Here is a 27,167-nt window from a genome sequence, read left to right on the forward strand (position 1 = left end):
GGGACCGCTGCTCGCCCCTCCCCTCTATGATCATCGCTCCATAGACGTGGGCTCCGGTGTGATCCCAGCCAGGCTGAGCACAGTCCGCCCCCAGGACGCTGCAGACAGCTCGGGCCGGGCGCCGCATCCTTCCTGCTCCGCTACCATCATGTTGGCGCTATTCAACAAGCTGCTGGACTGGTTCAAGGCGCTGTTCTGGAAGGAGGAGATGGAGCTGACGCTGGTGGGGCTGCAGTACTCCGGGAAGACCACCTTCGTCAATGTGATCGCGGTGAGAGAGGGCGCCGCCGGGCCTGGGGGTGCGGGGTGGACGGGCGCAGAACGGGGGTGCGGGGCGGTTGGGCAGCACAGGGATGCGCTGCAGCCATCTTGTTGTGTACCACACTGATGAGTGACGGATGCTGAGCTCACCCTGCTGATGCCGTCCATGAGTCATGTACAGGAGGTGGAGGATGGGAGACTCCATGTATCTCCAGACCCCATGTATAGGGGCCTCCTGCCCATGTATAGTGGCTGCCTCCTCCCCTCCTGCCATAGTATAGGGGCCGCCTCCTCCCCCCTCCGCCCATGCATAGGGGCTGCCCCCTCCTGTCATAGTATAGGGGCCGCCTCCTCCCCCCTCCGCCCATGCATAGGGGCTGCCCCCTCCTGTCATAGTATAGGGGCCGCCCCCTCCGCCCATGTATAGGGGCTGCCCCCTCTGCCTGTGTATAGGGGTGGCCTCCTCCTCCCCTCCTGTCATAGTATAGGGGCCGCCCCCTCCGCCCATGTATAGTGGCTGCCCCCCTGCCTGTGTATAGGGGTGTACCCCCCCCCCACGCGCCTATGTTTAGGGGTGGCCTCCTCCTCCCCTCCTGTCATAGTATAGTGGCCGCCTCCTCCGCCCATGTATAAGGGCCGTCTCCGTGCCACCCATGTATAGGGGCCTCTTCCCCTCCGCCCACGTAGGAGTCTAACCCCTCCCCCATGTATAGGGGCTGTCTCTGTGCCACCCATGTATAGGGGCCTCTCCCCCCCGCGCCCATGTATGGGGTCTCATCCTCCTCCCCCGCGCTAATGTATAAGGGTTCTCCTCTCAGGTATAGGGTCTCCCCTACCGACGCCTCGGGGCCTCTTACACTTTACCTGAGGTGATGTTCTTCCCCTCCCTGGCCGGTGTTGGCCCCCGCTGCCCACTGTTAGCTCTCGCCTTTCACGGGGGTCGCTGGAGAATGTAAGCTCGTCTCTATGGATGTCGCCACCTCTGAATTTACAGCGGCGCTAGAGATTTGGTCCATGAAATCCTGACTGTTTTTTGCGCAGTCTTCACACATTTGTGTGTTTGCAGTTTTTCCCCATCATTTTTACGTGTTTCTTGATTTTCGCTGACCGCACTTCCTGGTTCTCTTGTTTTCACATGCGCCCTGTAGGAAAACGCTTAAAATGAATGACAATCGCGTGATATGTGATCCGTTTTTTTTAAACGCTCCCATAGCAAAAGTTGGGTGATTCTTGAGCAAAATTGCACAAGATGGAACACGGCGATTCTTCCATCTCGGCGGTCAGTTTGTCAATTCGAGTGAAAAATTGCCTTTGTGAATTAACCCATTGAAGTCAGCGGGGTCTTGGACAGAACTGGTACGTGAAAACCACCCAGTAGGTACGGATTTAGGGCTCATCCACACAGGCATAAACGGCTTTCAGTCATATTCACGGACCGAAGGCACCTATTCCCTGCGTATTTCGGTCTTTCTGTGTAATTTCTTTTGCGCACGTAAGTGCACAGCAAATGCACATTTGCGCGGCCCATACACTTCTATGTGTAAGGGCGCCTGCACACAGGAATTTCCGCCGCTGGAAGCCTGCATAGGATTGCGTTAACAAATGCAATCCTATGCAGACGGCCGCGATTTGGCCGCATGAAATCTCGCGCGGCATGTCCTATCTCTGCGGGGCTCGTAGAGCCCCGCACAGAAACGTCGCTCACCCGCCGCCGGCTCCGGTCTGCGCATGCGCCGGCAGCCAGCACATGAAAGAGCCGTAGCTGTGGGGCGCGGGTGAGTACACGCTGCTCTCTGCAGGCGCTCGGGTCCCGCGGCGAGAATCCTCGCTGCCGGATCAGACCCGCCCATCTGCAGGCGGCCTAATACGCACCAAAATGGGACATGTTGCAGGTGTTTTAACTGGACAGAAATTTTCACAAAAAATGCGCCAATGTGAATGAGCCCCTCATCTGCAGGACTGAGCTGTAGATGCGGCTGGTTGTCCCTGCGAGTCAGTAGCAGCTGCTGAATGTCCCTGCAAGGTCCTTGTAGAGGGAAGAGGTGGCGCAGCTTCTGCAGAGTGGATGGCTGACCCGGTGGGCTGCAGTTGGGGTATCACGGGGTGGAAGTCTCTTCCTGTGGTCGCTAGTACGAGGGTCATTCAGCAGGTGCCATCACCTGTGTGGGTGAGCGATGCTGTGCCTGTCCTTTATCGCGGCACATGGACCCCGCTACAAGCCGGAGTGGAGTCATTGCACTCAGTAGTTCTGAAAGACGTGGCATCACCTCATATTGCATGGCATCCGTTGCTTTTAGTGTAATACATGGCCGCTCGTGTGACCCGCCAGGGGGGGCACCACAAGACAGGAGGTTAGCCAGGATCCCAACAGAAACATTGCCTGCTAGCAGGGTTATCGCTCACTTCTGTTTGTTGGGTACCGCAGTGAGTAGGTGGCAATACAGGAGTACCAATGAGTAGGAGAATGGAGGACGCTGCCATAATGTCAATATATGACTATGGGGGGGCTATTTTGTCTGTCTATGACTATGGGGGGCGGGCGGCCATCTTGTCTATATATGACTGTGGGGGCGTGCGGCCATCTTGTCTATATATGACTGTGGGGGGCGGGCGGCCATCTTGTCTATATATGACTGTGAGGGGCAAGCGGCCATCCTTCCTCAGTAGAGAGATGTTTTACAGCAGCTTCATGGGCCATTCACACAATGGACAGGAGGGGGCAAACTGACTTGTATGGAGACTGTTCTAGACATGCTCTGTGACCTGCAGGGGTCAGTGTGGAGGGAGGAGGTGAGCTGTGACATTACCTATTATGAATGGTGGGTCCTGTGTTAGCTACATATAGGTGTCAGTGTAATCCTGCCTGTGATGTCAGTGAGATGACAGATGCTGTAAAGCTTCCTCTACAGATCAGGAACTATCAGACTAGTACTCAGCTCTGTGTTCAGCGTTAAAATGCCGGATTTTAGGATTTAAAAAAAATATAGATTGTGACCTGAAAGTTACAAAAAAACCCACCAAAACTTCTTTACAATATGCTTGACGGTATCATCTGGCCAAGCCCTTCCCCGTGCAGCAGCATAACAGCCTGTCGTGTACCCGCCGCTCTCGGTGTGCCCCGCCTGGTTTACAGGACGTCACGGCGGCAGCTGCTTGCTACAACCAGAATACACTTTTTTTTTTTAAAAATTTTTTCCTTTCCTCAACCAAACTTTACGCTTTAAAGGAAACCTGTCACCAGTACTTCCCGCGGTAAAACGGCAGATCCCCTGTGATTTGGGTGGCGGGCGCCATCTACGCACCACTGGGTAGTCTTGCACTACGCTGTCTGCTTTCCGCACATGTATGTGCAGGTAAGCTACTTTATTCAGCCCCCAAATGGGATCACTTACCTGCACATGCGGGGAGCCGACGGCACACTGCAGGCACGAGACTTCCCAGCTGTTTGTGCATGACGCCAACTACGTCACCCATGTCATGGAGGGGCGGACTGCATTTACGTATGGCGCCGGAAAATTTCAAACATCAAGTACAGAGGCGCTGATCTCCTACTGCGGATTTGTAAGCGCAGAACATCTGCATTGTGCGAACGCGCCCTGATACAAAATCGTACAACTTTTCATTATACGGAGGATAACAATTATTTTCTAAAACTGAAAAGTGTCTGTCACAAATGCTAAGCGACCTTTCAGGCGAGACACAATTATGCCGCAGGGCACGGCAAAACCCGCAGGTCTGACTGGGATAACATGTTTAAGGCTGGGCTCACAACGTATTGCACGTCTGGGTTTTGCGTGCGCTCTGCATGCCGCGGACATGTCTCTTGCGGGTGGTACACAGCGGATTACAGCCGTCTGAGATAAAGGACCCGTTTGCATATCTGTATCTTGTTGCTGGTGTTTGCTCCTCATCATGGCTTGGTCTGTGTGCAGTCACTTCCCAGCAGGGCACGATCTTTACTAATTATCGCCCGTGTCTAGTCAGTGGATCGGTGTGACTCACTCCGGTGTTCTGGTTATTTAGGTACATCTATAAAATACAGGCATTGGTGATTCTGAGTTCTGTGATTTAATGGCTCTTCTTTCTTTTAGTCTGGGCAGTTTAATGAAGACATGATACCAACTGTTGGATTTAATATGCGGAAAATCACCAAAGGAAATGTAACCATCAAGGTAAGGGCCGTTACTGCCACATTGTCAGAAGTCTTCTGCTTTAAGGTCCGTTTACACAAGCAAAAGTGATCGATAATCGTTACCTGCAAACGTGAAGCCGTCGCGCATTATCCGCTCACTTGGCGCTGATCGCTTCGTTTCAGGCTGCATAAAAACAGTACCGTATATACCGGCGTATAAGACGACTTTTGAACCCCGAAAAATCTGCTCTGCAGTCGGGGGTCGTCTTATGCGCCGGTAATACAAAAAAAAAAAAAGTGTAAAAAAAAAAAATTCATTACTCACCTGCCCCGGTGTTCTGTCGCGCTCCGGCAGGATGTCGCTCGCTCCTCGTCCCCGGCGCAGCATAGCTTTCTGAATGCGGGGCTTGAAATCCCCGCTTCCAGAAAGCTAATACACACGCCGGCAGCCATGACAGCATTGAATGGCTGTGATTGGCTGAAGGCGCACGTGTTAGCAATCACACCCATTCAATGATGTCATTGAATAGTGTGATTGGCTGAAGCCACGTGCGCTTTAGCCAATCACAGCCATTCAATGATGTCATGGCTGCCGGCGTGTGTATTAGCTTTCTGGAAGCGGGGATTTCAAGCCCCGCATTCAGAAAGCTATGCTGCGCCGGGGACGAGGAGCGAGCGACATCCTGCCGGAGCGTGACAGAACACCGGGGGAGGTGAGTAATTAATTTTTTTTTTTCTCCTCTGTATACCGGCGTATAAGGTGACAGTTGGGGGGTCGTCTTATACGCCCCGTCGCCTTATACGCCGGTATATACGGTAGTTTGTTCGTTCGTTCGCTTGTCGTTGGGTTTAAACGGTATTCATTCAGTCTTTCAGACGACTTGTGTGGAGGAGTGATTGTTTGCCCAGCTAAACACAATGACTTTAGCAGGCAATAATAATAATCTTTATTTGTATAGCGCCAACATATTCCGCAGCGCTTACATAGACAGGGGATATAGAAAGACAAAAGTGCAAACATAACAGAACCACAGTTACATAGTAATCAGCTGATGGAAACAATAGGGGTGCGGGTCCTGCTCCAACGAGATTACATACTACAAGTAATGGGGTAATACAGAGGGTAAAGGGGCTGGAGATGTGCACGGTATGGCGAGGTGGAGAGTGAAGGGTGATATATACATAGACAATGGTTAAATTAAGCCGTATAGTGGGTGAATCGGTATGACCACAGAGGGTGGTTAATGGTGGCTAGCAGGGGTTGTAGTCAGTAGGACAGGGGGCATGTTATCAGGCGGAGTACAGAGGGGTTTGGTTTAGAGGATATGGTATGCCCCCCTGAGGAGGTGTGTTTTTAGAGCACGCCTGAAGTTTAGTGTGTCGGGAATTGCCCGGATATTTTTTGGTGCGTTCCAGAGGACCGGTGCTTCTCTGGAGAAGTCTTGGAGGCGGGAATGAGAGGTTCTGGTTATAGGGGTTCTCAGTCTGATTTTATTAGCGGAGTGGGGGGGGGGGGGAACAGGCTGGGTCGTGGATTGGGATGAGGGAAGCAATGTAGGGTGGTGCAGTGCTGTGGAGGGCTTTATGGATGAAGGTAGTGAGTTTGAATTGGATTCTGTATTTGACAGGCAGCCAGCTCAGTGACCGGCACAGGGCAGAGGCATCCGAGTAGCGGCTGGACAGGAAGAGGAGCCTGGCTGCTGCATTTAGGATGGATTGGAAGGGGCTAGAGTCTGGTGCAGGGGAGGCCGATCAGCAGGAATGGGGCCAGATGCTGCGGGCTCCTGCATGTGGAATCCGATCCATCTGTGTGTTACTGTTCTTCAAAAGGGCAGCATTGCGAGTAATGGTATATTATATGTATGTTTATATGCATGTGAGCGTCTACACGGCTTCTGTAGGGCCTAGAAGAGACATGACTCACGTACATTACTCTCTGCTTTCTGTTTAGCTCTGGGATATTGGAGGTCAACCGCGTTTTCGAAGTATGTGGGAAAGATATTGCCGAGGTGTAAGCGCAATTGTGTAAGTATCATTCCGCATACAGGAGATATCCGTATCCCACCTATGAGTAATATATCGATGCCTTATGACGTACATGTAAACTTGCTGAGGTGAATTGCTTCAAAGCTGCCTCTAGGCTTGGATTCACAAGCTCTGTAGTACATTATCCTAGCAGATGCTACACTGCGGTGAGTGGGACCTTATAAACCCCCATTTGGGGTGTGATCACACAGCGCAGTCACGGCAGGTTTTGGACATCGAGCATGTGAAGAAGCTACGTGTGAATATATCCGAAAATCTACAATTACCACGATGTTAATTTGGGAAAACCTCCAAATCTCTTCATGCAGCACAAATGAGGAAATCTGCTTTTGAGCTAACCACATCCGATGATCGTCCCATGGTATAAGCGGATTATTATATAACTCAGACGCTACATCCTCGTATTCCCTAATTGTAAAGCGTCGTCTTTACAAAGTCAGACCCTACAGTCCCGGCGCTGTAGCGTTCCCACCTCTTAATCTGGCTATTAAAGATCGCTGGCTTCAGAGCGAGACACGCGGGGAATGTTTAAAGCGCAACGCGGCGAAGGAAGGACCTTGCAACAGGAGATGCCGCTTGCAGAAAACGCTTCACACAGTAGTAACCTCTGAACAGGGTGTATGAGGGGGTTACTGGATAAAGTGTTTTCACTTAAAGGGGTTGTCCCACTAAAAAACTGGGGCTGATATTCTAATATTTAAAGTAGACGGTCCTTAATGGGGCTGTACCAAGATAGACGTTTATCACATGAGACTATCATTAATCGAGGGAACGGTTTTCCCCAGCCTCCTCATTTTGGCCTCGCAGTGAGGAGACTTGAATGGAGCAAGGGCCACGCATGCGAAGCGCCGCTCTATTAATTTCAGTGGGGCTAACAGAGATAGCCAAGCGCTTGTACTCAGTTCCCATAGCCCCATTGACATGAACAGAATGGGGCCGTGCATGTGCGGGCAACAATCCCGTCAATGTGATGTCACTGTGACATAGTACGTTAGTCTGATGGAAGACAATGTCCATCTACTTCAGCCTGTTTTAACCCCCTTGTTGATCCAGGGGAAGGCAAAAACCCCAAGAGGTAGAAGCCAATTAGCCCATTCGGGGGGGAAATTTCTTCCCGACTCCAATGGCAGTCAGAAGAAGGTTGTGAAAGGAAGAAACTGCCCCCCCCCCCCCCCACTGACAGAGTGGTCAGTGGACCCCTGTTCTCAGAATCTGTGGGGGTTTCGGTGGTGAGACCCCCACCGCTCAGATTTGCACCACCTATCTTATGGATAAGTGATAGGAGTCTATCTTTGTACATTCGCTTTAAATGCCCCAGATTTATCAGTGACTTTACTGAGTGATGAATCTTTTGCATTTTAAGACTGTCTAGTCTCACTTTATACCATCTGTTAGTGGGATTAGTTTTTTCTAAAAATGGTGCCATATGTATTTTTCAATGAAGCCACGCCCCTTTGTCAGGTGGCAAAAAGTGTCTAAAAGGCATTATACATGAAGTGCAATAGTAAATCCACCCCATTGTTTATAGTTAAATAAAGCTGGTAATGCTAGCCAATTACTGGCGGCTTGTGGAAGCAGATGGGTGATGGTGGGTGCCGCCCCTTGTGTGCTATCGCCTCGGTCTTCCCCATAGTGGCAGGAATGGGGATGTTATATATTTTACGCCTTCATCCATAAAATCTTTGGACAATATAATGGAGGCCTTAGATTTTTTTTTTGTATTTCATTCTGTTATTTTCCCTGACTTCAGTAGTTGGAGTAAGGAGGGTTCGTAAAAATCTGCTGCAAACAACTGCAGGTTTTATAACCTGCCTGATTGCAATGAGCGGACTCCTGCACCATGTCCGCCATATTTGTGTGGTTTTGATGGTGGCGTATTTTTATGCACATGCCTTTAGAAAATCAAGAGAGTCCAAGTGCAGACCTCGCCGGAGCGCCCACCCCCCTCCTGATGGAATTGTACACTAGCAGAGAATCTGCTTTCCGCTAGACTGTTAGGTCAGCGATTGTTGAGTGGTCCTCTAGGCTTGTGTATACAGTATATGCTGTATAGTATAGCTGGTACTTTGCTGTACATTACCAGTATCGTCCAGCGGCAGAGAAGACATGGACTTGTACTGACATCCCCTTCCTTCCCCCAGATACATGGTGGATGCTGCCGATCAAGACAAAATTGAAGCGTCAAAAAATGAGTTACATAATTTACTGGATAAAGCTCAACTGCAAGGAATCCCGGTAAGATCCCCGTCCTGTGAGATCACACAGCATTGGCTCCAACTGTAATGTGTAGAGTTGTCATAGGAAATGCCATAGACGAAGCATCTGATCACCTGCAGGTAGGTATGTAGCAGAGAGAGGCAATCAAGCTCGGCCGGTGGATGAACAAAAATGAAAAATTTGCTTTATTATGAGCCATTGAAAATATCAGAAATTATGGTATTGACCAGAACACATGGGTGTTATCGTTGCTGTGTGACTTCTGCTGAAGTATAGCTCATATCATGTGAGGCAGAGGTCATGTGATGTAGTGCTAATGATGTGAGGTATTGGTCATGTAATATACCAGTGATGTATTAGTGATGTGGTGCGGAGGTCATGTGATGTGGTGCTAGTGATGTGAGGCGGAGGTCACGTGATGTGGCGCGGAGGTCACGTGATGTGCTAGTGATGTGAGGCGGAGGTCATGTGATGTGGTGCTAGTGATGGGGTGCGGAGGTCATGCGATGTGGTGCTAGTGATGGGGTGCGGAGGTCATGCGATGTGGTGCTAGTGATGGGGTGCGGAGGTCATGTGATGGGGTGCTAGTGATCTGTGGCGGAGGATGTGATGTGGTGTAGAGGTCATGTGATGTGGTGCTAGTGATGTGAGACGGAGGTCACGTAATGTGCTAGTGATGTGGTGCGGAGGTCATGTGATGTGGTGTGGAGGTCATGTGATGTGATGTGCTAGTGATGTGAGGCGGAGGTCATGTGGTGTGGTGCAGAGGTCATGTGATGTGAGGCGGAGGTCATGTGGTGTGGGGCTGGTGATGTGAGGCGGAGGTCATGTGGTGTGGGGCTGGTGATGTGTGAGGCGGAGGTCACGTGGTGTGGGGCTGGTGATGTGTGAGGCGGAGGTCACGTGGTGTGGGGCTGGTGATGTGTGAGGCGGAGGTCACGTGGTGTGGGGCTGGTGATGTGTGAGGCGGAGGTCACGTGGTGTGGGGCTGGTGATGTGTGAGGCGGAGGTCACGTGGTGTGGGGCTGGTGATGTTTGAGGCGGAGGTCACGTGGTGTGGGGCTGGTGATGTGTGAGGCGGAGGTCATGTGGTGTGGGGCTGGTGATGTGTGAGGCGGAGGTCACGTGGTGTGGGGCTGGTGATGTTTGAGGCGGAGGTCACGTGGTGTGGGGCTGGTGATGTGTGAGGCGGAGGTCATGTGGTGTGGGGCTGGTGATGTGTGAGGCGGAGGTCACGTGGTGTGGGGCTGGTGATGTGTGAGGCGGAGGTCACGTGGTGTGGGGCTGGTGATGTTTGAGGCGGAGGTCACGTGGTGTGGGGCTGGTGATGTGTGAGGCGGAGGTCACGTGGTGTGTGAGGCGGAGGTCACGTGGTGTGGGGCGGGTGATGTGTGAGGCGGAGGTCACGTGGTGTGGGGCGGGTGATGTGTGAGGCGGAGGTCACGTGGTGTGGGGCGGGTGATGTGTGAGGCGGAGGTCACGTGGTGTGGGGCGGAGGTCACGTGGTGTGGGGCTGGTGAGGCGGGGCACGGAGGTCACGTGGTGTGGGGCTGGTGAGGCGGGGCGCGGAGGTCACGTGGTGTGGGGCTGGTGAGGCGGGGCGCGGAGGTCACGTGGTGTGGGGCTGGTGAGGCGGGGCGCGGAGGTCACGTGGTGTGGGGCTGGTGATGTGAGGCGGAGGTCACGTGGTGTGGGGCTGGTGATGTGAGGCGGAGGTCACGTGGTGTGGGGCTGGTGATGTGAGGCGGAGGTCACGTGGTGTGGGGCTGGTGATGTGGTGTGAGGCGGAGGTCACGTGGTGTGGGGCTGGTGATGTGGTGTGAGGCGGAGGTCACGTGGTGTGGGGCTGGTGATGTGGTGTGAGGCGGAGGTCACGTGGTGTGGGGCTGGTGATGTGTGAGGCGGAGGTCATGTGGTGTGGGGCTGGTGATGTGAGGCGGAGGTCACGTGGTGTGGGGCTGGTGATGTGGTGTGAGGCGGAGGTCACGTGGTGTGGGGCTGGTGATGTGGTGTGGTGCGGAGGTCACGTGGTGTGGGGCTGGTGATGTGATGTGGTGTGGTGCGGAGGTCACGTGGTGTGGGGCTGGTGATGTGATGTGGTGTGGTGCGGAGGTCACGTGGTGTGGGGCTGGTGATGTGATGTGGTGTGGTGCGGAGGTCACGTGGTGTGGGGCTGGTGATGTGGTGTGGTGCGGAGGTCACGTGGTGTGGGGCTGGTGATGTGGTGTGGTGCGGAGGTCACGTGGTGTGGGGCTGGTGATGTGGTGTGGTGCGGAGGTCACGTGGTGTGGGGCTGGTGATGTGGTGTGGTGCGGAGGTCACGTGGTGTGGGGCTGGTGATGTGGTGTGGTGCGGAGGTCACGTGGTGTGGGGCTGGTGATGTGGTGTGGTGCGGAGGTCACGTGGTGTGGGGCTGGTGATGTGGTGTGGTGCGGAGGTCACGTGGTGTGGGGCTGGTGATGTGAGGCGGAGGTCATGTGGCGGGGGGCTGGTGATGTGGTGCTAGTGATGTGAGGCGGAGGTCATGTGATGTCGGTCATGTGATGTGGGGCGGAGGTCATGTGATGTCGGGCTGGTGATGTGATGTGGGGCGGAGGGCTGGTGATGTGGTGTGTTGTGGAGGTCATGTGACGTGGTGGTGATGTGCTAGTGATGTGAGGCGGAGGTCATGTGATGTCGGGCGGGGGGGGTGATGTGATTTGGTGTGGTGCTGGTGATGTGGTGCGGAGGTCATGTGATGTGGTATTAGTGCAGTCAGCTGTGACATCACTGGTATTAAATATTCTTTGTTGCTTTTACTGTATTTGCTACGACCGAGGGTGCTGGAGGCAGCAGAAACACAACAGGGAATTTTATATATCGTATTTTCCGGCGTATAAGACTACCTTTTAACCGTGAAAAATGTGCTCTGCAGTCGGGGGTCGTCTTATACGCTGGGTATACAGTTAGTAAGGCGCTGTGTCGTCACCCCCCCCCCCCCCCCCCCCCAAAAAAAAAAGTCAATGCTTCCCTACTGCAGTGCTGCTGCAGGCTTTCACTCACTCGTGCGCGCCGGCAGAGCATTGCTTTCTCCAGAAAGCAATGCTCTGTCGGCGTGGAGAAGGGAGCGACAGCCTGCAGCAGCAGTGCAGGAGATAAGAGGTAAGAATTGATTTTATTTTTTTTTCTACAGCGTATTCCCGGCGTATAAGTCGACAGTTGGAGGTCATCTTATACGCCGGAAAATACGGTATAACTTTTATTAATGTTAGAGGGGCAGGGTGAAAAATCCCATCAATTCTGCCATTGTGTGTGTTTGGTTTTTTTTAGCATTCACTATGCAGTATAAATGACATAATCTTTTTTTCCTGTGAGTTGGTAGCATTACGACGATACCCCATTGGATTATTATAATTGAAAATATATTCATTTTGGTTTTGCATCGCTGTATTCAAAGACACGTAACGGCTTTTGATTTCTGCAGAGTTGTGAGGGCTTGTTTTTTGCGTGACGAGCTGTAGTTTGTAGTGATACCATTTTGGAGTTCATATCATTTTTTGGTTACTTTTATTTATTTATTTTTTTGACTCAAGAATATTGGTCGCATAGATATACCCTTAGGCCTCCTTTCCACGGACGGATTTCTGCCGCGTAATACGCGGTGAAAATCCGCTGCGTTGCCCGCAACTATTAGGTTCTATTAAACTTAATAGCTCAATTCTCATGGTGCGGAATTCCGCACCGTGAAATCACCTGTCCTCACCCGCGGCATGCTCTATTTGCCGCAGGTGTACGCGCAGACGGCTTCCATTGCAGTCAATGGAAGCCCGTCCGTCACGCTATCTTCCGCTGTAGCACAGCGGAAGATAGCGTGAAACCGCTTCCCCGCCCACCACCAGGTAAGTAGGGGGGCACGGTGACGGGCTCCGCCACAGAATTCCACGGCGGAGCCCGTCACGGCCGTGTGCAGCTGGCCTTACATGTAGATTTTGCTGCATTTTGCTACATTTCAACGGTTGAAATCCATTGTGGATTTGAAATACGTGCGTGCGTGCGTGTGTGTGTGATTTAGTTAAATCTCATCCGTTATGCTGCAGATTTATCACATGCGACTGTATCTACGACCTAGTCTTAGGCCTCATGTCCATGGCACGGGTGGATCTTCCATGTGGATTTCCACAGCGGATGCGTTGCAGGTCATCTTAAAATTTTATTTATTTATTTTTTCCTTGTGGGAGATCGTGGATTGCGGATTCTTTCAGAGCAGATGCACTGCGGATTATCCACTTGGGAAAAATCCACAACCCACCTCCCAGCCCTTTTCTCCACCTCCCTAATTGCTTCTAACTTTCAAATCTGCAGTGGATCCACAAATGTATTTAAATGTATTTGCAGATGCACTGCGGATCCTAACCTCCCATAGAGATGAATAGAGACACATCCGCGCTAAAATGGAGCATGCTGCGATTTATTATCCGCGCCTGACATCCGCAAATCATGTAAAATCAAATCTGCAGGACTTAAATGAAGTGCGGATGCCCCATGCTTCTCTATGGGCGGCTAGAGCTGCGGATCTCCCGCGCAGATTCAATAAATAAAATGCAGCCATGGACATTAGGCCTTAGGGCTCCTTCACACTGGCAATCGCGATATCGCTGTGCAAAAACACAATTTTTGATCATAAGATGTCTGAGCGTCAGCGATACTTTTTTTTTTCCCCTTGCAAAAACATGACTGCTGCTTGCGATTTTCCTTGCACGTTTTTCTCACAATAGACATTGGGCTTTTCTAATGTTAAAAACGCATCACATGAAAATCGCAAGTTCGGGCTTTGCGATGCGATAAAAAGGAGCCTCCATAGGGAGACATGAGAGATTTTTTTTTTAAAAAGCAAAACGCAGAAAGATAGGATGTGCCGCAATTTTTTTTTTTCCCCTCCACATCGCAGGAGTGAAAAAATCACAAATGGGAAGGGAACCATTGTAAATCATATTTCTGCATTCTCACTCATTTCGCTTCGCGAGATTTTATCAGAAGTGTGAAACCACCCTTAGGGCGCCTTCTTACATGGCGGAATCACTGCTCACATTCTGCAATAGAATACCTTCAGCAATTCTGCAGTGCCGAACCCACAAATAAATGGCGCACATTTGGAAGATGTTTTATTGTTGAATTCACCCCTTGTTGTTATTCCATAACGTAAACTTTTTTTAAACGCCGTGGATTTATCGCAGACCCTTTCTGCACCGCATGAAGGAGATCTCTGAAATCTCTCCCACATGGCTTGTACGTGATGTGGTGCGGAGGTCATGTGATGTGGTGCTAGGGATGTGAGACGGAGGTCATGTGGTGTGAGGCGGAGCTCATGTGAGCTAGTTTCACAGCACGGCTGTCAGAGGATCGCGGAGTTCGCCCATTGCTTTTAATGGAGCTGCCGTCAGCCCCATTGAGGACAATGGGTGATGTCGCAGGAAGATAGGACATACTGAAATTGGTTTCCTGCATAGTATCGTAGTGTCATGCAGGAAAACCTCGCTAACGTGAATGACCCCATTCAAATGAATGGGGTTCATATTTGTGTGTCTCAAAATGCACAAATCTCGCACAATTTTCTGGCCTTGTGAAACTGGCCTTAGAGTTCAGCCCGACACCACTCCGCTTTAACCACTGATGTGAGTTTTAGTTTTCGGCCGAGTTGGCCAGCCCTCGTTACAAGTCATTGCCTTCTCCCCAGCTCTATCTTTCACTTATTGACTGCAGAACTAATTGCGTCCTGTAAGCTGCCACTTCTGGGTCACTTCCCTCATCCGGTGATGGAATTGGCTTTTCCTGAGCGGTTAAAGTATCCTTTCTAATGCCTTTCCTGCACTTATGACAAAGCACTTTATCACTATTCACATGCGCCGTTCTTTCTATCATCCATTGCAGCAAATTCCTAAAAGGGGTATTCCCATATCCGCTTTCATGGCTTTCTGGCCATTGGTGGAAATAGACAAGCGCTTCAGCCGAGTGTGGTTTCTGTAGCTCTTATTGAAGGGAATGTGCGGTATGGAAACTGTGTAGCTCTGTGCGCCTCGCTGGGTATATAACTCCCACACACTTCAATAAGAACTACAGAAACCGCGCTCAGCTGTCTTCGTTGTCACCGACCAGGTAACTATAGCAGCGGTTTCCTCTCTCACCTATGAAGAGCCCAGATGGGTTACCCCTTTAGGGCATGTGTACATGGGGTGGGAGTGTGACCATGGATAAGAAGTCCATTATGACACAGCGCTACACAGCAGTACAACACAACTTAGGGTATGTTTACACTGGGCAGAAATATTGCAGAATGTCCCATTGGTGTGGATTTTGACTTGAAACGGGACGGAAATCGGCGGCCTGCACTGTGTGCCGTGCTGCTGGTCAGGTGATGGCACTTTTGCATCATATGACCAGTGACTCTGTGCTCACCAGAAGCCGCCGGGTACCAAGTGAAGGAAGCGCTAACAGCTGAAGACTTCGGAGGGGAATGTTGCTTCTTCCGAAATTCGCTGCGGCGATGCAACCAGTTTCAGAAGATGTGGATTTTGATTCTGCTTTTGCTGCAGAATGTCCTCTGTGGAAGTAGCAATCCGCAATCCTGATTGTTTTCAATGGGAAACCTCGAAGGCCGTGCAATGTTTTTCTCAGCCCCATTGAAATCAATAAGTGAGGTGTTCCGAGGGAATGCCCAAAAATAGGACATGCCACGATTTTTTTTAGGGAGGAATAGTCCCTCATGTATTCGACCCCATCCTCACAACACACAAATATTGCACGATTTTCTCAGGTGCATGAAATCCATCTAAACTTTTTTTTCCTTTCTCCTGTTCCCACAGTCATCCCAAATAAACTTTTTTTTTTTTTTAATATTTAAGGTCCAAGTTTATATCATGTCACCTTGAGATGAAGAATATAATAATCTAAAACAATTTTTTATGATACGTTTGCTCCTTTAGTTTCAAAACGAGCCTGAGATGAAAGCTCTATTATAATTAGATGATGTTTGTTGTTGACCTAAAGAGCAGAAATGTCACACTGCTTCCCCTGTTCACAGCCCTGCTGTATAAAACCGCCTATCACTGAGGGCTAAAATGTTCCATCAGTCAGTTACTTTATGCCTCTACCGTCCTACCAAGTTTTATGAAGATCTGAGACGGTCGGGTTGAAAAGTTCATTTTTTTTTTGTGATTCTTTGGCCTGAATTGACGCTTAATAGGCTATACTGAGGCGGGGTGTTGTCACGGGACAGGGGCGGCACACGCTACAGCTATACAGACACCCAAATGGGCCCTAAGAATGAATTGTGACCTCTCAGTGGCATTTTGTTGCATGTGCACTGAAGGATGACCTTTTCTACACTGAATCGTAATGCTTTGATATAATTTACAATTAGTCACCGATGGCTCCCACTGGAACATCCAAACACTTGAGGATTGTTCTTGACCAATTTATGCAGTTTCTATGCTTGAAATAAATTTCACAAAGAACATTTCAGTCCAAGTGCCTCACCCCAGGATCCTGGTCAGATGAGAAGTTAAAGAGGAAGATTTGCTCCTTTTGTGTTTCCGACTCACCCTTGGCTTTGGCTTAGAAATACTGATGCAAAATACTGTCGTGTAAAAGCGGCCTTAGGCTCCGTTCACATCTGTGTTCAGAGCCGTTGGTGCAGATCCAGTACAAAACCATGGACAGAGTGGCACAGCATGCTGCACTATTGTCTGGGGAAATACTGGGCTGTAAGCCTGAGAGGCCCTATTGTAATCAATGACATGTCCTTCTGGTACTTGCGCTATTTTGTCGTTCAGCTTCTATGACAGAGACGAGTAACAGAAAAGCTTGAAGTAGATGTGAATAGACCCTTAGGCCACATTTTACCAGCAATATTTGATTAGTGGTTTTAAGTCAAAACCAGTAGGGGTTTGGTTGGCTTACCTTAGACCACAATTCTGCGTCCAAATTGTCATCCACACCATATCAATAAGATTTTCGAAACGATGTACTGGGGAGTACGAGCTTGTCACAATTCTGGTGCATTTGGCTTTGTAAATTTCCCTCAATATCTCTGTAACCCTTAGTTGAATCTGGAACCACATTATATCGAAGTTTCAGGGTTTGCTTTAGCCGAAAATCATTTTGTTTAACATTTTAGAGGTACTTTTACCTTCGTGCACGGCTTATCCACCTCGCCTGCATGAAGAAACTAAGAGATGGGATCACACCAAGACATAACCGCCCAAGATAGACCACACTGACAAACGTGAAAGGGAAAGTTTTCCCTAGCAACTTTTTTTTGGGAGGGGGAAGGCCTACAAGCAGAGCCATCATCCTGACAAGAATGGCCCTGAGTCTTGTACCTGAGGGCCTAGTCTGTCCCTAGATGGAAAGTAGGAAAGAGGACAGAACTAGACAGATGTAAGATAAAACCCCATCGGTACTCAACATACAGATGTCTTGTCTGGTTTGTGGGGTAAGCATGTGGCTTAACTTTGGGCGCCCCCACACCTGTGGACGGAAGGGCTTTGGGCAATTACATGGAGCGATGATTGCTCGTTAGTTGTTACTGACGTCATCAATAGACAAATACCAGGCAAATTCTTTTGCAAGTTATTCAGACACAACCGACTGACTTTACACCAGACGAGTTTTGATCAACCAGCGACTATTTTTTTTTTTTTTTTTTTTTGTGGTAAGCTGAGACAAAAGGACTATCCACTTCCTGTCCCCCTGCGGCCATGTTCACTCTGAACGACTATCCCTTGAATTCGCTCTTTTAAACAATTATCTGGCTAATGATTGTCCGTGTGAAGGTAAAATGAAGCATCCGGGTTGGAAAAAAAATATTGTTAATGGCGCGTTCACATATCACAGGATTCCTGCACGATTTCGACCTAAACCTTGCAGCAATATACAGAACGATTTAAGTGAATTGCAGTTAATTGAATATTTCAGGTTTTGATTATTGGAATTTATAAAGGAGATCCTAATTATTGGTGGAAATATTCTTCCTTCATGGCGCTTCCAGCATTAACGGACTATTCCAGTTAGCAGATTTTTATTTATTTTTTTTAGGTTTTCACCTATACACTTTATAGGTGACAACAGATAGAACTGTGGTGTTCCTGCAGCTGGGGCCCCCACCGATTGCCATACTGGGGGATCTGAAGGTCCCTAGATGACCGTGCATGCACATTGACGCTCCGTTTATTTTAGTGGGACTGATGGAGATGGCAGCGTTCAAGCGCTCGGCTATTACTGCCCATCCTGATGAAGTGATTGGAGTGGCATCATGCGGCTGCTTCAGAAACCCCATTATGGCAATCTCTGGTGAGGGGCTGACTGCTGGGACCCCCAATCGATCGCCTTTTTTTTTTTTTTTTCACTGCAGCACATAAACGAATTGAAATGCCACCTAACTAGAATACTGCTTTACAGGCAGCAACATTGCCAAATTCCATAAGGTGGATGTGTATGTTTAGGTGCGGTTCCCTTGGAGAGTTTTGTCTTTAGGGAAGTGAACTTCCTTGGCAGTAGAAGCTGTATGCAGGATTCATTTACTACTCCAAGATCTTATGAACGAAGAGATGGAAAGGCTGTCCTAATTGGCATGTTGATGGGGTAAAGACAGCAGCTGAGAACTTGCTTTCAAATTGATTATTACTGGCCGTCATCAATAATCAGTGTGTACACCAGTTCTGCCGAGCCGCGGTTGGCCATGTGCGGGTGCCGTCCTGTCTGTCCAAACACCAACGTTCCCTCCGCTTTCTTCATAAGTGACTGTATTCTGCTACACTGCCAGGTCTGATACCGACTGCAAAATCACGCAGCAGAATCAGACCCGGTGACCCCCAGAGTCTCCTACTCGCATGTCCGGATCCGCTGTGAGCGTCTCAGCTGGCGCACATACGCAGTGCAGGACATGTCGATAATGACGCTGATCTGCAGCGATTTGCCGTGGGACAGATGACTTTCATTGACTGCAATTTTGTGCACCAAATTGAGCATGCTGTGATTCTCCCCCGCAAGCGGAAAATTGCAGTTGATTTCGGCTCATGGGCAGGGAAGAATCTTTTAACCTAGCATGTCTATGGACGGACATTGCTGTGGAATTCGCTGTGGGCGTTTGGCCGCAAATTCCACAGCGAAAATCCCACCGTGGGCATCCGGCCTAAAGGAAGCAGTTTAGGTATTATTTTAGGTAAACTTTCACTTACAGAGAATTCCTACATTGTTGGCCTTCAATTAAGATCCCAATTTGTTTCAAAACTTTTTTTCAATTCTTGATTTTCTTGTTTTTCACTAAACAACCTACGACTTTCTTCACACCTGCGTCAGAAGTTCTGTTTGGACCCTCCGGCGCAGATGCAGCCAATAATCCGAGGCAGGATGGCGCAGCGTGTTGTGCTATTGTGTCAGGATAATGCAAGACCACAGGGCTGGATCCAGCACTTCCATTATTTGTGCTATTAGGCTCCCATAACAGAGATAAACAATGAAAACAATAGCGCAGGTGTGAAGTCGGCCTAAAACCATAGCAAGTTGAATCATGGAAGGACATCGGTTCCAGAGGTTAATTTTGAGCCAGTCTGTATGTTTTTGTTTCAGGTCCTTGTCCTTGGAAACAAGAGAGACATCTCGGGTGCTCTTGATGAGAAAGAATTAATTGAAAGAATGTGAGTATGTTCGTTTATAAACAGCTGTAAGTATGTGAGGAGGTCCTTATATTTACAGCATGGGTTTAAGCTGAACGTGAGACCTGTGTATGGGACCGCTGCAGCGAACGTGCCGAAGCCTTTATTGCTCCTGGCGATCATATGACTGGTCCCGAGACCACCAGGATGCCGCTAGTAGGGGCCGTGGCAGAGTCTAACTAAACCCAGCACAATCCTAAAAACATGGATGGATTGTCACCGCGTATTACACATGCGTATTTCCCGTGTGAAACACACTGTGAATGAAGGCAATGAAAATCTATGGACTTCCATTCTTCCATTCACACCTGCGTTGTAAATGCAAGGGGACATCCGTATAAAACATAGGAGAAATAAATCGCAGCACGCTCTATTTCTCTGTGTTTCATATGAAGCTCTTGAAGGGCTGTGTATTGAAATGCTGCATTTTCGCAATGCCTGCAAATGGACAGTGTTTAATACAGAGCCCCGCTCGGCACAGAGCTGAGAATTTGAGAAAAAGTCACACTGTGCATGTCCATGACGTCATAATCCTGGGCATGCGCAGTGCCTATCGCAGCCTGTAAGGGATCTCTGCTGGCAGAGCGTAGGGGCTGCGGTATACATAAATGACTGCCCCGCCAAGAGTCATTGTTATCGCACTAGCCCTGACACAATTACCCTACAATAAGCATGTATTATATTATAGTAGGCAATGTTTTGTCTTACAAGCCTGGATCGGCTTATATTCTATTCTGTTTCTTGTTTAGGAACCTATCGGCCATCCAGGACCGGGAGATCTGCTGCTACTCCATTTCCTGCAAAGAAAAGGACAACATTGGTAGGTGCCAGTAGAAAAGTATGTAATTACGGAGGACTTTTACTTACTGCGAGTGTCTCGTATTTGATGTTATGTGTCTGCCGTTGGTGAGATGTAGTTTCTGCGCCTTTACCTACAGGCACATCCTGGTGATCCTGCAGATTAATTTGACAAGGGTCCTCACACATGGATCCTCTGGCCTGTCCTGGTATAATGCCTGTTACTAGTGGTGTGCCTTTACAGATGCCGCTGCATGTGGTGTATTGTCAGTAAACTGTCAGATTTTAGGCTCAGCAGCCAGCAAGCATCACAGGCCCATGAGCAGTGGCCCAACCTTAACATGTTCACCTCTGCCTACAATATAAGGCCGGCTGCAAACTAACTTTATTCTGAATATTCTAATTTTCAAATCTTCTAATGGGGCTAAAAGATAACGAAGACAATAATGTTGTTATAAAACAAAACTGTTATTAAGAAACTATTGGGAAATTCTAGTACCAGTGTTTCTGGTGGCGCAATGTGTCACACTGCTATACTACATAATCCAGTTACGTGTTGTAACTGAGAAGAGGCAGTAAGAATATGGTTACACGTCAGAGCCGGGGCCGGAGATCTTGTTGGTTGGGAAACCTCCCTTCTGATTGGTTTGTGTTCCAGCATGCCTGTCAATGGCAAATCTTATAGAGACAGCAGTGTTAGCTGGTGGGTCTCCGTGATAACTATTAGTACACTCCTGGCACACAGGACGATCAGTCATATGTAGGAAGCATAGCTATGGAGCAAGTGCAAGAAGTAGGGAACTGTGGCTACTACTTCGGTATTGGGGCAGATGAAAAAATCCTCATGTAAACAAATTGCAGACATTTCCTCCAAACTTCCACAAAAAGAAGATCCCATAATGAAAAAGTTTACAATTCCTGTTGTCTGTAGGCGATATTCCACATTGTAAAGTAGTCTGCTGACTTCAGAAACTAAAGAGGTAAATAACTGGGGGGGGCTGGTGATGGGAGCTAACAGACTACAAGGTAGGTGGAGGATCCTTAACCACTTGTCCCTCCCTCTCCCCATCCCCCTTCTTCAAATCTGACATGTCACTTTATGTGGTAATAACTTTGGAATGCTATTACATATTCAAGTGATCCCGAGATTGTTTTCACGTGACACATTTTACTTTATATTCATGGTAAATTTTGATTGGTATATTTTTGTTTATTTAGAAAAATAAATCCAAAATTTGGAAAAATGTGCATTTTTCTAAATTGATCATTTCTGCTTGTAAGACATTCATAGCAACCAAAATGTTAAATAACATCTAACATACATCCAAGTTATATCAGCATAATGTTTAAACTTTCCTTTGTATTTTTCTTGATGTCCTAAGGCTTAGCAGGTGGAGAAGCTATTTTTCAAATTTTGAAGAAAATTCCCAAACTCAATTTTTTTTCTCAGGGACCAGTTTTGAAGTAGGTATGAGGGGCCTGTTTATTAGAAACCCCCAATAAATCACCCTTTATCAAAACTGCACTACTCAGAGTATTCAAAACCACCCTTAGAAAGTTTGTTAACCCTTTAGATGTTTCACTGAAATTTAAGCAAAGTGGAGGTGAAATTTAAACATTTAATTTTTTTTTACAAACTTTTTCAAACTTTTTTTTTTTCTTCTGTACCAGAGAAATCTCAATATTTATTATCCTGAATCTGCAGTTTTCAGAAATATCCCATATTTAGCCCTGGTTTACAACTTGATTCAAGCACAAACCTCAGAACTTGAAGGAGCAGCTTGTGGATTTTGGAACCTCCCTCTTATTAGGACATTTTCCAGTCACAATTTCAGGTTTGCAGAGGCCTTGCATTGCAAATATAAGAAACGTCGCTCAAAAGACCCCATTTTGGAAACTAGAGCCCTCAAGGAATTTATTAAGGGGCACAGTGAGCATTTTCACTCCATGAGTGTTTTGTGGACGTTAACATTTGGATGCAAAAATGAATAATTCTGATTTTTACCTTTTTTTTTTTCTTCCAAGAAAATTCAGGTTTAGCCCCAAACTTCTCATTTTCACAAGAGGCAATAGGAGAAAAAGCACCACTCAATTTGCTACCCAATTTCTCCCAAGTACACCTAGAAGGTGTGAGGAGCATGGATGGATGGTCTTATAAGTCTCCTCACACCTTCTAGGTGCTCTCCTTAAGGAAAACCAATACCCTTCCTGACCCGTGTCTACAGGCCTCTTACTAGCCAAGCCAGAAACCTTCTGCACACTGATGAGGGGCAAAAATCCCGAAACCACTGTTTGTACATGGTTATCTTCTTTGGAAGAAGTTTCTGGCTTTGGCTCATAATTCCCAGACATTGTTACAGGGCTTGTTAAAAAGTCTGACATTGATTTGCAGGACCGCTGCCTTCCAATAGGTGGCGCTGTAGATACATTGTTCCATCTTCCCATTTAAAAAATGGTTTTATAAGAGTCCTTTTAGACGAGACCATTCTGATTTGAGCGAGTGCTGTCTCTGTTAGCTCTCGTTCAGCCTGTTAAGACAGGCAAATGCCTCGTTGTCTCACGCAAATGAGAATTGTTCAGTCTCTATAGGCGAATAGAGGGCCTTTTGCTGTTTAAACCGAACAATAAGTGAAGGCGCCAATGATGGCTTTTATGCCTGCAGAATATGAACAACAAACTACTTCTATTCGCCGTCCAGCCGGACGATTATTATCGTTCACTTTAGTTCGTTTGAACAATTCTTTTGACTGTTAACCCATCTGTCTAAAAGTGATAGTGAGCACAGGTTCACCAAAGACAGAAGTTGTCAAACTAACCTGATTTGTTTTTATGAAGAGGGGAGTAGGAGAGCGGACAGAGGCCAGGCTGTGCGGGTACTGTGTTTATGGATTTTGCCAAGGCGTATGACACTGTCCCTCATAGATGGCGAACGGGTACAATACGGTCTATTGGTTTAGAAAGTAGAATTTGTAATTGGACTGAAAAGGGTAGTGAATGAAAAATCGCTCATAAGTCACTTTGGAGCAGCTCACTGAAACAAAACAAATAACGTGCCACTTCTCGCTCTGTACCCTGTTGGACCCCACTTTTACATGGGACAACAATTGGTCAAAATTGCTAATTTGAGCGACTTTTTTGCTGATAGTCTGCCCATGTAAAAGTACCCTAAGACAGGTTCTGGCACGCTTTGGGAAACAATCCCATCACATGCCTCATATAGGAACTTTGCATAGATGTGATTTTCATATAAGTGCTCCTTCATGCTGGTGATCGCGATATTGATGTGAGAAAATCATGGCAAAATCACAGTTTTGCTCAAGAGATGTCTGAGCGTCAGCAATGCTTTTTTCCTAAAACATCGCTGCCACTTGTGACTTTCTCCTGTGTTTTTCTTGAGATAAACAATAGGAGTTTCTAATGCTAAAAACGCATTGCATGAAAATCACAAGTTCGTGCGTTGCGATGCGATAAAATGAAGGCCCCATAGGGAAACATGGGCGATTTTTAAAAAAAGTAAAACACAGAAAGATAGGGCAGGCAGCGATGTTCAAATCTCGCAACATCGTAGATGTGAATGAAACCATTTAAAAGCATGGGCTTCATAATTCTGCGTTTTCTCTCGCATCACACAAAAATCGCGTGATTTTCATGCAAGTGTGACGGCACCCTAAGGTTTTAACTCCTAGAAGGGGCTGAAAACTACAAGTTCACTCTGTTTTGTTCAGGTGGACACACTGAGCATAGTGCTAGGAAGAATACAAGTCTGCTCATAACTCGTGATGATTTTCCATAGACTGCACTATATTATATAGCGTGGTGTCATCTGCAAAAATGGAGATGGAGGCGGACAGACTAGAGAGCTCTCCAGCGTGCTCCACCTCCATTTACTGAAAGACTATTGCTCCTCTGTGAAAGCAGATGAGTGATGATCATTGGGACAAGTGTCAGACGCTTAAGTGCCTGAAACTCGTCTCCTGTAAAAGCACCTTAAGACTAGTCTAAGTGTGCACTAACTATTAGGTAGTGTTAGTATCTGCCCCAGCGAGATTCAGTGTGGATGAATGTAAAGTTCTGCATGTAGGTACTAATAATCTGCAAGGCCTAGGGGAAGTAATGCTGGGAGGGTCATTGTAGAGAATGTTCTAGATATACCTGTAGATCATAGACTAAGGGCTCATTTACACATTCACAGCTGCGTATCCTGAAGCAATAGAAATGACCCAGAAAACCCCTTTAAACACTTGCTGTATATATATATATAATTATTACACATTAATGATAAAGGTCCGCACATACTGCATGTATTTGTTTCCTCATTCCATGCCATTTCTCAAGCTACCTCCTAAGGTATTCCTTTGGCTTCCTTTAAAACTGGTCCTTCCATGTAAACCCAACATTACACTATGGGAGGGAAGCGGAGAACCTGAGCAAAAACACAACCGCGGCAAACTTCATTCAGATCCTATCTTATAACCGTAAGCCACTCGCTATCCATTTGGTGGAACCGCTGAGCCTTTTACTGGGGTCCGTCGAGGGTCTGGTATTTTTTTTAACCGCACAAATATTGCAGCATACGGCACTATTGTTGGGATATTTTTAAAAGGCAGACTGACACCCCCCCCCCCCCCCCCCCATGAGACCCCTGGAAGCAAGTCTGTAGAGAGCGCATATCTCTGTCACGGTACCGTTAGTGTGTTTCTACAGACGTTGTAATGTGTTTAGGGGTGCGCCAATTGTACATGGCTTTGCTCTTGTTGGTGAAGAATAGCTTGAAATAAACATGCATTCTTTGCAGAGCTTGCATCTTTTGGTTCTCCTATTTTTGCTAAAGACCTATATATTTATTAATGACCCAGTAGAAGGATTGTGCAGTAAAATATCGATATTTGCAGATGATACAAAACTGTGTAAAGTAATTAACACCAAGGACAGAATGGGGTTGCAAATGGATCTGGATAAGTTGGGAGCAGAAAAGTGGTAACTGAGGTGTAACACTGATAAGGTTCTGCGCGTGGATAGGAAAATGCATGTTACCGTTACAGACTAAATGGAAAACCACTGGGGAGCACTGACATGGAAAAGGACTTGGGTTTTAGTTAACGGAAAGCTTAACTGGAGAAACCAGTGTCAGGCAACTGCTGCCAAGACAAATAGGGGGGCATCACAAGAGGTCTAGGGGCAAATGATATCATTGTTCTTCCTCTACAAGTCACCAGTCAGACCAAACATGGAATATTGTGTACAGTTTTGGGCACTGGTACTCAAGAAGGACATATCAGAGCTTGAGCGGGTACAAAGGCAGGCAACTAAAGTAATGTAATGGACGGACTAAAATACCCAGAGAGGCTATTAAAATTGGGATTCTTCAGTTTAGAAAAAAGACGTCTAAGAGGCGACCTACAAACTATGTATAGATATATCAGGGCACAATACAGAGATCTCTCCCATCATCTGTTATACCCAGGACTGTGACTGTAACAAGGGGGCACTCTCTACATTTAGAGGAAAAAAGCAACATAGAGTGTTCTTTACGGTAAAAGCAGTGAGACTATAGAACTCTCTGCCTGAGGATGTGATAATCATGAACTCGATAAAAGAATATAAGAGGGGCCTGGATGTCTTTCTTTAGTGTTCCAATATTGCATGTTATATCACTGACTACTCTGAAGGGTCGATGATTCTGGGGGTTATTCTAATTGCCAGGAAGGTTTTTTTTCCCCTTTAAATGAGGAAAATTGCCATCTGCCTAATTGGAGGTTTTTGCCTTTCTGTGGATCAACATTGAGGAGTAATAGGCTGAACTGGATGGACATGCTATGTTCTATTTCTCCATTTGTTGTAGATCTACTTGCCTTGTTATATATGACACCCTTGCTTATGCTGTAATGCTTCATGTGTTTCTTCCAGACATCACTCTACAGTGGCTTATCCAGCACTCTAAGTCCCGGAGGAGCTGAAAACACCAAAACCCCGGCTGCCACTTTTACATATCCTGGAGAATGTGTTCCTTCTAGGACTTACCACAAATGCCGAGAAAGGTGTCCAAGTCCTTGGAATTCTCCCTTTCTCCTTTTTATCTTTTTGGGTATGCCCTCTTCTTCTCATCTCCTTCCGCCTCTATTTTACTGGTATTTTTACACTCTCCACACTTCCATTGTAAGATATTGTTCACCTTCTAGCTCATTCAGCCATCTCTCTGATACCCCTTTCTTGTTGTTGGAGTGTGTGTATATATCTATACCCGTGTACATGTATATAATTTTGATTTTTATTTTATTTTTTTGTTTTTATTTAAATGTAAGAATTTAGTTATCTGCTGGTTGACTGATAACGTATCAACATTAATTTATATAGACCACCTTGTCAATATATATATGTATGTATGAAATATCATATAGTTGTACGCAAAGTAAGGTATGGAGACTGGTATGTCTAAGCTAAAGTCTCGGTTCACAACAGAAATATAACCATATTATACCGAAAAAAATAGAACAGGCCATTTTCTAGACAATTTATATAAACCTGCTACAAAAGAAAAAATATATAGGCAATAATGGCCAGGTCTCTCCTTGACCCAGTATAGTCACTTGAAGAAGCGTTCGCCACCTCGAGGAGCAAAACAAAAGGTGGATCAAGGCTTTTCAATTATTTTTCCTGTGTGAACATATTTTATAAGACGACTTCCGTGTTTCGTTAATAAAAGGTTTTGGATAATTTTAATTAAGACGCTTTCTGCCTGTTCTAAGAAAATGCATCTTTAATGAAGTACTTGCCTCATGTAGAAATACAGAGAAGCTGCATTCTTTATGTCCAAGTATTTCCGTGCTGCTCAGATCTAAGACTACAGCAAATGTTTGTTAATAGATATTCTGAACAATTTGCCATATCCTAGTCGCTGCCGCCATTGGCACGGTGTATACAAGTCTACAAAACACAAAGACTTTTTGTTTCTTGAAGTCTGTTTCTGGTGTATATTTTATTTTTTGCTGTCTAATAAATTAATAACTTTGTCAACATCGAAA

General features: G+C 47.2%; 1 protein-coding gene across 1 annotated transcript; it reads left to right on the forward strand.

Annotated features, from left to right (window-relative positions):
* Window positions 1-27,167, forward strand: LOC136625762 (ADP-ribosylation factor-like protein 8A). The gene is made up of 7 exons (XM_066600237.1): window positions 1-271; window positions 4,353-4,433; window positions 6,345-6,418; window positions 8,581-8,674; window positions 19,262-19,329; window positions 20,097-20,167; window positions 26,053-27,167. The coding sequence occupies exons 1-7, from the start codon at window positions 149-151 to the stop codon at window positions 26,100-26,102; spliced, it is 561 nt and encodes a 186-aa protein (XP_066456334.1). The 5' UTR covers window positions 1-148; the 3' UTR covers window positions 26,103-27,167.

The sequence above is a fragment of the Eleutherodactylus coqui genome, chromosome 4, assembly GCF_035609145.1.
Source record: "Eleutherodactylus coqui strain aEleCoq1 chromosome 4, aEleCoq1.hap1, whole genome shotgun sequence".
NCBI classification, from domain to species: domain Eukaryota; kingdom Metazoa; phylum Chordata; class Amphibia; order Anura; family Eleutherodactylidae; genus Eleutherodactylus; species Eleutherodactylus coqui.